The sequence below is a fragment of the Seriola lalandi genome, unplaced genomic scaffold, assembly GCF_002814215.2.
Source record: "Seriola lalandi dorsalis isolate HSWRI2012SDOR001 ecotype SW California unplaced genomic scaffold, Sedor1 jcf7180002054544, whole genome shotgun sequence".
Classification (NCBI taxonomy): Eukaryota; Metazoa; Chordata; class Actinopteri; order Carangiformes; family Carangidae; genus Seriola; species Seriola lalandi.
This window is the reverse complement of record NW_019525097.1, coordinates 5,124,745-5,136,879: the sequence shown is the minus strand read 5'-3', so window position 1 is coordinate 5,136,879 and position 12,135 is coordinate 5,124,745. Positions and strand designations below refer to the sequence as shown.

At 39.3% G+C, this 12,135-nt stretch overlaps 1 protein-coding gene across 2 annotated transcripts; it reads left to right on the top strand.

The window, feature by feature from the left end:
• The first annotated feature begins 7,342 nt into the window (after positions 1 to 7,342).
• On the top strand, positions 7,343 to 11,510 carry hlx1 (H2.0-like homeo box 1 (Drosophila)). 2 transcript variants are annotated; one of them, XM_023414857.2, is made up of 4 exons: positions 7,343 to 7,970; positions 8,562 to 8,744; positions 8,886 to 9,070; positions 10,571 to 11,510. In XM_023414857.2, exons 1-4 carry the CDS (start codon positions 7,526 to 7,528, stop codon positions 10,901 to 10,903), a joined length of 1,146 nt encoding a protein of 381 aa, XP_023270625.1. In that variant the 5' UTR covers positions 7,343 to 7,525; the 3' UTR covers positions 10,904 to 11,510. The 2 variants fall into 2 exon arrangements, with proteins under 2 accessions (XP_023270625.1, XP_023270626.1); XM_023414858.2 differs by lacking the exon at positions 8,562 to 8,744 and having other exon boundaries at positions 7,344 to 7,970.
• Positions 11,511 to 12,135: the final 625 nt, after the last annotated feature.

Sequence of the window (12,135 nt, the reverse complement as noted above, 5' to 3'; positions counted from 1 at the left end):
TTCATCCATTTCAATTGATGTCTTTTTCCACTCTGAGAATAAATAGAGACACATATAATCGGATATATACAGTATATAAAGGACTATGTACCGGACTGTGTAACTTCATGGAGTTTTCAGTGGAAACCTCTCTGCTGCTGTTTGGAGTTCCTCTGCTGATGAATCGTGTTCTCCGTCTTATTTTTCCACCGCTGCGTCGATTTGGCCGAGGATGTGAACTATTAAAGCTGCAGGCTGAGATACTCTGCTCTGCATCACCCTGACTGTCCTCGATGCGTCTGCAGACACTTTTTTTTTTTTTTTTACGTGAAGTCATTTTGAACCTGCAAACGCTTAAGAGATCGATTTCGAAGTGTTGCAAAACCGTTGTTTTTCTTCGATCAAGTGTAAATAATTATCTGGCCTCCAAAGTAAGGTATTCTGCATGAGTAAAATGTATTTATTACTGCAAAGTCCTCAGTTATCAAGGCAAAATCGGCAATAAATGAGAAGAATTAGAAGCTGACTCTTTGCATCAGATTTCTGCTTCATAAAAAAATAGATATTTCAAACATATCTGACCTATTTTTTTTATTTTTTTCTTGCAGTGGTTTATGCTCCTCATGGCAGCTTGCCACCCCTCTGGAGAAGCAGCATTAGGCCCTAATGGTTTGTTATTATGACCTTTTGTGTTTCCATTAGTCTCCTACAGTATTTAGCTCAGAGCTCCCAGTATGTGTGATTTAACCGTGTGTTACATTTGCACACACTGGAGCTGTAGAGGGCCCTGGACCTCTGAACAAGAGGCGACTTTAATCTGTTGTAATGTAAACGGATGGTTTTGCTCAAAGGCACTGAGTCACCATCATATTTAAAAGCTTCCCCTTAGGTTGTTTACAGCAGAGGGCAGCCTGGGCTGAGTGTGATTAGTCTACCACTCCAATGTCCAGCTAATGACCACTTAATGTTTTAAACTGTGACTGTGCAGAGCAAAGAGCAAAAGCCCCACTACCACAAAAGGAAACAGGGGGGCTCTGATGGGATTTATTGTCCTTATTCTCATTCATTCAGACGGTCTGAGTCTGTGGACTCATTTTATTCTGTGCTGGAGTTAAAGAAAAGTGCTCTCCTGTGAATTATGTGCAAAGAGAAGCAGAAAGCTGCAATGAGAGTTTACAAATCAACACCTGTCATTGTTTCCTTGAGGCTGAGGAATCAACAGCATTTAATTTTCAATAAACATCAGTATCCAAAAACAATAGAAAATGATAGGAAGTTTTGTTTTCCTGATTTGGACACATCGGGCTGTAAGTCATTTATCGGTCTATTTATCTTTATATGCTTGTGATTATGAACTTTGAAGGTTATGTTTTCTGTTTTGTTGTTTTCAATATAAGCAGTTGTTGCATTTCCTCCGCGCTGACTGCATAGGAAAATATAAGTCAGCAGCTCAAGATCTTCAAAAGGCAACAAAAACATCCTGCTAGTCTATTTATTCCTAACCATCTTATCCAGCAGTTTATGTGCAAATCAAATTACCTGCAAATAAACCAGTTAGAGAAGCTGGAACCATTAAATGCATGAAAAAAATTATTATCAAAATGTTTTGATTTTATTTTTATTCGGTCATAAAACAATCTACTCATAATTATTTTTCTCACATGTTCACCCTGAAAACACACATACACAAAAAGAAACAGGGTCAAAATAACATGCACATACAGAAAATGAACAAAATAGAATAAATTATAAACACCATATTAAAAATACATGAAATGAAAACATGACACAAGATAAACACACTAAAAGTTAAAATAACTTATTTTCATATTGGACCCGGCCCAGAATCATGATAACAGCACAGACGGCAAAGTAAATTTTCTGTCAATCAGCTGATCATCATCAAAATGAAAACTACATTTGTAAAAAAAAAATAAATAAATAAATAAGCGAACAGGAGGAACAAAGATTTAGTCACTGGGGGGAGCTGCTTGTACATTTAGTGCCTTCACATGCTCATTAATGTTTTACATAATATCTACAGGAATAATCAGGATCCAGTTTAACTGCAGTCACATCCTCTTGACATAAGTACATGCTGTGATACTGTCTGGGCCTGTAAACACTTAGATTAACTGATCATTTTATATTTTTACACAATTATAATTCACTGTAGTTTTCATGATTCACCAGGAAATTTGAGAACAATATAAACACATTGTTGTGGTGTACTAAGTGCTGTACCAAGTACTTGTACTTTACTTGAGTATTTCCATTACATGCTACTTTATACTTATATGGAAATATTGTAATTTTACTGCATTTAGCTTTAGCAATGAGTTATTTTGTATATGAAGATTTACCTCTTTTGCAAGGTATTAATGTATTATTATTTAATTTCTTTAATCTCTAAGTCTATATTTTATTCATTTAATTCAAATAGTTTGTTATCTGTTTCTTACTCTTAGCCTCTGTGTTACTTTAACATGTGAGTTTCTCCTCAGGGATCAAGAAAGTCTTATCTTATCTTATCTTATCTTATCTTATCTTATCTTATCTTATCTTATCTTATCTTATCTTATCTTATCTCTCACAAAAAAATGATTTCAATTTGAACATAAAATACAATACATTAGCCTATAAAGCAGTTAAAATTAGCTCCACCTTGACCAAGTGCAACTATAAAATGCTACTTACATATTAACCTGAAAGTTGTAATGATTAAATAATAAGCTATATAATAATATAACACTGACAGAAGCCGATTTACTTTTAATAGTTAAAGTACATTTTGCTGATAATACTTCTGCACTTTCACTTAAGCATGATGTTAAATGTGGGACTTTTACTTATCATGAAGCATTTTATATTTTGGTATTGCCACTTTTACTGTGGTAAAGAATCTAAAACTTCCTCTGTCCACAATAATGCTTAATGTGAGCAAAGCCGAGATCATTAAACAAAGATGTTTGTAATTTGTTTTAGATTTTACAGTTAAGAACCTGCACAAAGTCGTGTTTCATTAACAAACGCACAAAGAAGAACAAGACGGATCACAGACGCAGGCAGTCACTGTCAGACATCGAACCTCCTACATGCAAATGAAGTATCATCCGAGTTCATCTCAACCTCAGGGAGAGTTCAGTGTTTGAGATATATTGGATGTATTCAGGGTCACATAAACGAGACGGTCTTGTTTTGAATTGACTTTAGACACATCCCTCAGTTCTTTTTTCTCTCTGCTCTCTCTGTGGAAATGATGGCAGAGTGCCATACAGAAGGCTGTGTACAATGGCCCAGGTCCCATTAAATCTGCGAAAGTTCCTTCCTGAGGCAAACATTGCCAGAAATAGTAATCTTGGCTTGAGCTGGAGTCTTACAGAGGGGAGCAATAATTCTCGGTGTAATAATGGAAATCATTTAATTCTGTCCAGCGGCCTCAGATCCAGCAGGGCTGCAGTTTGAGGTGCTCATTCAGTTTTCCTCCGCCTGATAAGGCTTCCTGAAAAACACACAGCGAGCAATCAGGCGACAACAATGGGCTCCGTCAGACGCTTTAAACCTCAGGTAGTCAACAGCGCACAGCAGCACGGCTTTGTTTTCATCTACAATGACTCATAGATGCTTTGACATTTTGTTTTCATGTTGTTTGTTCGAGCTCTGATTAGCAGAGTGTATGAACTGGCAATCTGTAACGTTAGCTGCTGCCTCCTCTGACATAATTAAGCAACTCATCAGTCATGTGTGTTTTATCTGACTGTGGAATTTTTAGATAATTAGTCTTTTTTTATCTGGAAGTGCACTGTTACTCATTAACGGAAAATGATGAACACATTTCATGCATGGCAGAAATGTTCCCAAAAATGTCTTTGCCTTGTGTATGTTTTTTAAGAGACTATAGCAATGGAGGAAGAAGTTCTCTGCTCCTTTTATTTAAGTAAAAGTACAATGCAGCGATGTCCAAATACTCTGCTGTGAGTGAAAGGAATTAAATCTGGCATTCAAAATCAGATTCAAAAAGTATTAAGAGGTAAATGTACTTGAGATGTACTTCTGCAGAGGCGTGTCCCCGGTTCCCAACCTGGGGCTTGGGTCCCTCCAATGGAAACCTGTTGGAAGTTTAGAGGGGAAATGTCTCTTTGGTGGAGCTGCTGCTATGGCAACAGGCCCCAGTGACAGAACTCACAGGACAAAAAGACTGTCACTGGTTTAATCTTTAACGATGCATCCTACTTTAAAACTTTGTCATATGTTTTTTTTTTTTACATTATTTTTCAACCTGAAAAGTAACTGGTAAAAAAAAGCACCATATTCCCATTAAGATAAAATGGAGTAGATGTAAAAAATAAAAAAATAAAAAAATAAAAAAAATAGCATAAAATAGTAATACTCAAAAGTATAAGTTCGTCAGTATCGTAATTAAATACAACACAGAAATAAATGTGCTTTCACTGCTCTAATGTTGTGCATGAAAGTGCTTTTCTGTGAAGGGACAATAATACTGGAAACACCCATTCATGAAATCTTACAACAGCCTGTTTGACAAGGATGATGTTCTGTTTCCAAACAGAAAATGCTTTTTCAGGGTTGATAGCGACCGACTCTTTCTGCTTCTGAAGACAGGCTCAAGTCTCAAGCACGTTCAACCGCTTAACTAGAGACAGGAATCGCTGGCACTGGCAGTAATCCCACCTGCCATCATTTATACAGCTCCGCGGAGGACTGGTTTGGAAAAGGGAAATAAAGGTGAATAATAGAATCCAGCAGGGCTCTGGCTGCAAAAGTAATATTTCATTTCTTTTACAGGTGATTACTGGATCAAATGTGTGCCTTTTAGAAATATTCAATTTTCAGACCTCAGCCTTTAAAACAGTTGCAATAATATAAGGCCAGAAGAAAGTTTCAGATTTATTCCTATGTGTGTTAAACAGCTATACGTGTGATACAGGTTTCAGTGCAGTGAAAGGTTTATGCTCTGGCTCTCTCCTTTTAAGAGCATGCATTAAAAAAAAAAAAGTGCTGGGTGCGTTATAAACACTTTACGTATTAAAAGATGAAAATAACAAGAATAAAACATTAACTGCATGAAAAAGTCACTGCACGGTGAAAAGTGTCCTCGGTCACTGCTATAAATTCTGAAGTTGTCATGTGCAGTTACTTTCTGCATCGTCGTGCAGAGAGATCATCTGTCCGAGCTGTGGAGGCTTTTTCTCTCTCTGAACATTCTGTGTGAGAAAGTTTCAGCCGCTCTTGCATTTCTATTAATACTGAAGGAGATTATAAATCAGAGATATAAGCAGAGAACCTGCAGCCTTTAGAGCAGGAAACAATAAACAGTTTTCTTCATTATTGTCAGTCCATGTGATAACACATGGGGTTGGCTCATCAGGGCGACAAGAAGCAGTTTGTAAATCGTCTCGTTGTATTTATTTAAATACAGTGCATGTGTTTGGACACTCAGAGTCAGTCATGTGAAGAGGCTAGTGCACGGTTAATGTGCCTTTGCTCCAGCACAGACATAATATGATACCTTCAGGGCCTTTATCCCATCAGGCACACACTAAATGAGAAGGTGTTTCAAAGGATACTGCAACACTCGTGCTCTGAAAACTGTTTTACTGATAAAGCTTTTCTTCAGTGCTTCAAATAATGCTGGGAATTATTTTTTTTCCTATATATGGGTAAAACTGGATTTTCATGATTTGTTATTATTATTTGATTGAACTTATTGATTAAAACAAAAACAGTAAAACCATAAATGTATTTTTCAAAACAAAAATAAGAAATCATTTTTCATGAGATTTATGATTTATCCTGGTCCCCCAGTCCCTGTCACAGTCCTGTGTGAAAAGGCTGATCTGAGGCCTGTTTGTCTTTCTCTTTTTTTTTTTTGAAATGCTTCCCACTGAAAAGCTCATCAGCACCTGAAATAACCAGAGGCGTGCTGCGTCTGCTACATCCTCTTCCCTGGATTGTTTTGACTGCATGATGGAGGGCAAACGTTAAAAAATCATTTCTAATTTTAACCCGGAAAAGTGTCACTCGAAAACAGCATGATAGGAGGCAGTCAGGGTCATCGGCCCTTCCGCCCGCATGAATCAGGACTAAATGAATGCGGTCTTCAGAAGCCATTGTTTCAACACATGCAAAGAGCAAACATGCGATCGGAGAGTTTGGGGGAAAGGAGGGGTGAGGAGGGGTGAGGAGGGGTGAGGAGGGGGGGGTCACACAGTATCAAGGCACGACAGGAGGAGAAGGGGAGAAAGCGAGAGAGAGTTCATTTTAATTAACAGGTAGAAAAAAAAAATATATATATATACAAGATTTTTAATGCTGCTGCCCTTATTGCAGATATTATAAAATAGGCTGCTCGGGGTTCAATCAAGTCAAATCAGCATGTTAAAAACATTAAAGCTGCATTTTACTATTATAATCCTCGATTCTAAAATCTTATTGGCCGGGACCCAACGTGTGAATCTTGAGGGGCCTTGCGGATGAAGTATCGCCTCTGAAGTTAATTGTGTTTTCGTTTTAGAGGGGAATAGATTTCCTCTGTTTATTATGAGCATGGGGACGGATTTGCGTCACCGTGCAACTTGCAGGTCGAGATAAAGTTGCACAAATATTGAAAAAGGGAAGTTCTAACAGTCATTATAAAGCACCCCCCAACACACACACACACACACACACACACACACACACACCTATACATACATACACACACACACACACACACACACACCCACCCCACCCCTCTTTCTCTGCTCCGGAAGAAATAAGGATTTCTGCTGTATCCTAAAATACTAAAACATGTTCTATTTTGGGAGCAAATCTAGCAGGAATATCCGCTCATTTAACACGAATCACAGCCCATCAAAAACAGGATGAGAAGCAGCTAATAGACGCTCTCCTGTGCTCGGGGTTATTGCTTATTATTGCACGATTTTTTTTTAACGGTTATTTATTAAATACGTATTATTCTAATCGTTTTATTTTACACAAGGGTATGACCTAGTTATTGAGATTATTTTTTAAGGTATTTTGTGTTGCAAACTGACAGATCAGACTGTAAAATGTAAACCCTGTAAGAGAAAATCCTTTGTTTTCAGAAAGAAAAATGTGAATTAAGATAAGAGCTCATGCGCATTACGACCGTTTTTGTTTGCGGTGATATGGCTGTAAAGGGGGGGGGGGTTCTCTTTAAGTGATCAATCCATCATCTCAGGATCAAAATTGCTCCGAAGTGTCCCCCGGTCATGTGTGTGCGTGCGTGCGTGTGTGTGGGTTACACATCATCCTAAATTGCAAGGGTGTGATGTGAGCAAATGCAAGGCAGCCATTGGCTCAGAGAGCGACCAATCAGTGTCAGCGGAGGAACTTCAGAGTGGAGCAGCAGGGTTAGGATTTCAGAGTTGGGAGAGCGATTTTGGCACTTACACAAAGAGGACGGTCAACTATCCAACTAAAACGCCATCCCTGCTTTTTCACATGCCTGTCCTGTAATACCTTCTCCTGACAAACAATAAGACGCGTTAGAGACTGCGGGATGTACACGGCCGGGCTCAACCCGTTTTACGCATCGAACTTTAGCCTGTGGTCTGCGTACTGCGCAGGGGGCTTCGCTGTGGACACGATGAAGAAACCCTCGTTTTGCATCGCAGACATCTTGCAGGCTGGAGATGCGGAGAACATCCCGGGATCGTCGGCGCTCGTGGTGCATATGGGACACCACCACCGCGCGCAGCAGGGCCACTCCGGCAGCTCTCCGCTGCGCCCTTCCCCTGTCGCGCCGGAGCCGTCGGTTTACGGTCCGAGGATGAGTCCGGCGTCTCCGTACCACAGACACGGACTACAGCTAACCTCAGTCTCCAGAACTGCATTTAACTCCCAACAAGCTCCCCCGCCTTCAAGCAAAGACCTCAAATTTGGAATTGACCGGATATTGTCGACAGACTTTGACCCAAAAGGCAAAGAAAAGTCGTCGTTAAGAGGTGAGCAGAGAGATTTTCATTACACTCATATTTTCCAAAAGGGTATGTGGTGTTTGTAGAGAAGTTTCCTGTCATGTCAGCCACAGAAAACAATAAATAGGAATGTGTTTTTTAAATGTTATTAAGTAGCCCACCACGAGACAAGACAAAACCCATGTCCAAAGTTTAGAAACTGAAAGCAACAAACCAGAAGCAGCTATTAATGTTGCACATGTGCAAAGTCAGTTACCTGCTCCAGTTTATAACACTGGCAGTCTTGTTCACACAGTAGTTAGAGCGCAAATAGCCTCATAAGCTGCACTTTAAAGAGCCCTGTGGGGAAATCCTCTCCTCTCTTGCCCCCTCCACAGAGAGGTCAAAGGTCAGGATCAGCCACAAACAGCAGCAATGCAGCTGAAGTTTGTTCAAAAGCATCCCAGCAAAGAAAACCCAAGGCTATTAATTCAAAAAATATGGTTCCCCCCCCACCCTCTCTCTCTAAACTTGAGACCATCTTGCCCCAGTAAAGAGCAGCGTCAGTGCTAGTCTGCCTGTGTGTCACTGCGATAACTCTCTCCTGACTGAAGCCCATCATCTCTCGCTCTGTAACAGATCTCACGTCCATCGTTAGCTCGAACCGTCAGTCAGGGATCCACATCCCCGTTCAGCCTCCGGCCAGCCAGTACTTCTCCTCCATAGACCCCGGGATGAGCGACGCGTCCTCCATGATGAGTTCACTAGGCAGCAGCAGCAGCAGACAATCAGGCCAGCATCAGTTTCAGGACACCTTCCCAGGTAGTCACCACTTGGAGGAGTGTAACAGACAGGAAACCGACCTATCCTGCTCTCTGTTGGAGGTGTGAGACGCCTCCAGTGAGTGCGATCCTCTGGACTCTTTCGTTTTTAACCTCATGTCCTCCCCATCATGTCTTTTAGGTCCATATGCTGTCCTCACAAAAGACACAATGCCACAGACGTACAAGCGGAAAAGGTCGTGGTCGAGGGCAGTGTTCTCAAACCTGCAGAGGAAAGGACTCGAGAAGAGATTTGAAATACAGAAGTATGTCACCAAGCCAGACAGAAAGCAGCTGGCTGCCATGCTCGGGCTGACAGACGCTCAGGTAAGAAGCAGTGCTGTGGATTTAGACTTTCAGAGGCCAATGTTTTCCCTGTGGATCACAGGTCACAAGATGAATCAAGGATTTATGAGGTCTTAATATATTTTGGCATAAACCACATCTACAATAAATGCTTTAAGAGTTTATTCCTGAAGACAGACCTGCGAAATAAATAAACAAAATAGTGTTTCTTTAATTTCTTTACAATATGGATGCTCATCGTATTTTGCTTCACTCATCACCCCATTTAAATAACTCTTAAATAATTTTAACCTTTTGTCTATATATGGTTTTGATGCAGTTTTATTGTTGGATGCAATGTTGATTTAACTATATTATTTAGGCTGTTGTACGTGATGTAAGTGTAAATATTTGTTAGGTATCTGTATTTTCTTTGAATATGGACACCAGGAAGAGCAGTTGTTCCCAAGGCAACAGCTAATGAGGACCCAAATGAACAATGAAAATACATTTTAGAAATACTGAGGTTATGAGCCCCCTAATCCACCGTCTTTGACATTAAAAAAAGATCATTTATTTCTTAATATTTAGATTTTTTTGTATTTAATATTATTTGTATTTTTATAAATTTTCTGTGATTTTTCTGTGGGATGCCAAGCCCGCGCTGTCTATAAACATATTGGGAACAGCCAATAAAAAAACCCACCATGTGTAAGTTTTTAACTTTAAAATGTAAAGTCAGACCCAGGCTGCTTAAAACTGAGCGGGTCAGATCTCAGCATCCATCCAGCTACACCTGACAGGTGACATGACGTGACAGCAGCGGATGTCAAATGAAACTTGTGCCTCTTTCGATCTGTAATAATAATTTCCTTAACACAAGCAACTTTTGGATTTTTTGCAGTTTGCATCCTCATCCCGCACATAGATTTAATCAGGACACAAGCTTTAAATGTAAAATGAATAAGTGAGAATGAATTTTAAAAAAAGGCCTGAGAGCCATCAAAGTCAAAGGCAGCATCCTAACTGTTTGATGTGACCTGATTGGTTGAGAGGCCAGTGTCGACCCTTACTGTATCACCTTGTTTACATTTCGTCATATTGTACATTGCCACTCATTTACCAAGAAACATGTCAACAATGACGTCATAACTGAAAACTGAAACAGATTCTGCTATTTTATTAATATTTTACATGATATTAATATGTTTAAATATATTTGTCTGTTAGTGTTTTTACACTATATCTGTGCTCTTTATGCTGCTGTCTTGTGCAGGCCTTCTTTTCATAAGAGGTTTCACATCTCATTAGGGTTTTTAATTGGTTAAATAAGGGTTGAATAAAAATATTCATGGCCAGTGTTAAGCTTTTGGTCAGCCCTGAAGTGTGTTACTTAATAATTAGGTCTAAATGCATAAACTATAGTGTACAGCTGCAGTCTTTTAGCGTATGCCACTGAACTGCTGCTCATACATGCACAAAACAAGTCTAATCTGATAGTGTGTGTGTGTATGTGTGTGTGTGTGTAATGTGTGTTTACAGGTGAAAGTGTGGTTTCAGAACAGGCGCATGAAGTGGAGACACTCCAAAGAGGCCCAGGCTCAGAAGGACAAGGAGAAGGACGAGAAGCCGGAAAAGAGCGTGTCTGAGTCCGGCAGCAGGGAGCCCAAAGAGCCGACGGAGTCTGAGTGTGAGAGCGAGGGCAGGAGCGAGTGTGAATCCGACGAGGCCCCGGAGGAGGAAAACTCTGACGGACACTTGGACATTTCTGAGCAGCATAAACCCAGCGTGATCATGAGCGGCAGCGCGCCGGCGAGCAGCGCGCCGGCAGCGGCCACAGTCACAGACACAGCGGCCTCTCAGGTGCTAATATGAAGGCAGCGTGTTGGTTTAGGTTATGAACTATGAGAACGAATCTTTTAATTATTTTTTGACAGAAGAACGACAGTAATATTAAAAACCCATCTGGAGTGGCTGAGTCAGTTCACTAAACTATAAGGTATTCAGAGGATTGTTGCAACCAGAACCAGGCCTGTACCGGTGTAATCCCTGGGAGCAAGTGGAGCAACAAGGCAGTAGCCTATTATTGTTCGATATGACACATTATTTTATCCCAGACACACGGAACATTATAGTCCCAACTAATTTGTGAATTTCATTAGTATTTGTCTCCTTTGTTTCCTTCTCTTTGTCAGGCTATAATGATAAAACCCACAGGCTTCCGGCCACCTCCAGTGTCTCTTATTGTCGTTTTCCTCTCAGGAGCTTCTGTGTGCATCATGTTTTTCTCATCTGGAGGAAATATGCGGTTGTGAATTTTATTTTTAGGTTATGAACCACTCGTTTCACGTTATAAATGGAATCTCAGAACATCACGCAGTGTTCATGTATTTTTTTTGTCTGAATATATAGTTGTGCTATTTTGTTAATAATAATTTGCACTGAAAATATTGTAAATAAAATGTTTCTTATACTTTGAAAATCGTATTATTATTATTATTATTATTATCATTATCATTATCATTATCATTATCATTATCATTATCATTATTATTACCGTGTTTAAATTTGCAAGTTGCTTGCTCATGACGATTCAATCAGTCTTTTGGCGAGGATGCTGACCTTAATTTAGGTATTAAAAATATATACGTGTGGTTATTAAATTATGTTGTTTTTATTTGTTTTTGTACTAGCCTATTTAAATCAGAAAAAATTAATCGGCAACAATTAATGAATAGGAATTCAAGTTGCACATGCACATAAATATGCAACAAAAAAAATAAGAATAAAAAAAAAAATTGAGTGAAAACCGGAAACTGACAGTAGCCTCTGTCCACAAAAGTGAATTAAAGTTGAACACAGGTAATTTGCACATAGGCACATTTTAATACGGAGACTCATAAAGCCCATGATTTTATCTGGTTCCCGGCGAACTGATTTTTCACTTCTGTTTAATACCAAATTAAACATATTATTGTTTTGATTACTGATGATTACTAATAATTACTAAAAAATGAATTAAATTAAAAAAATCATAATTTCATTTTAAAGCTTGGGTTAACGGACAAGCTTTCTAAATCCTACCTCCGTGATTAATGTACACATCT

What these genes read in the sequence shown, in the direction of transcription:
- hlx1 (XM_023414857.2), top strand. Translation starts at nt 7,526, where the DNA reads ATGTACACGGCCGGGCTCAACCCGTTTTACGCATCGAACTTTAGCCTG. An exon ending in AGAAAAGTCGTCGTTAAGAG is followed by an intron (nt 7,971 to 8,561) that starts GTGAGCAGAGAG and finishes GCTCTGTAACAG; the next exon opens with ATCTCACGTCCATCGTTAGC. An exon ending in GTTTCAGGACACCTTCCCAG is followed by an intron (nt 8,745 to 8,885) that starts GTAGTCACCACT and finishes CATGTCTTTTAG; the next exon opens with GTCCATATGCTGTCCTCACA.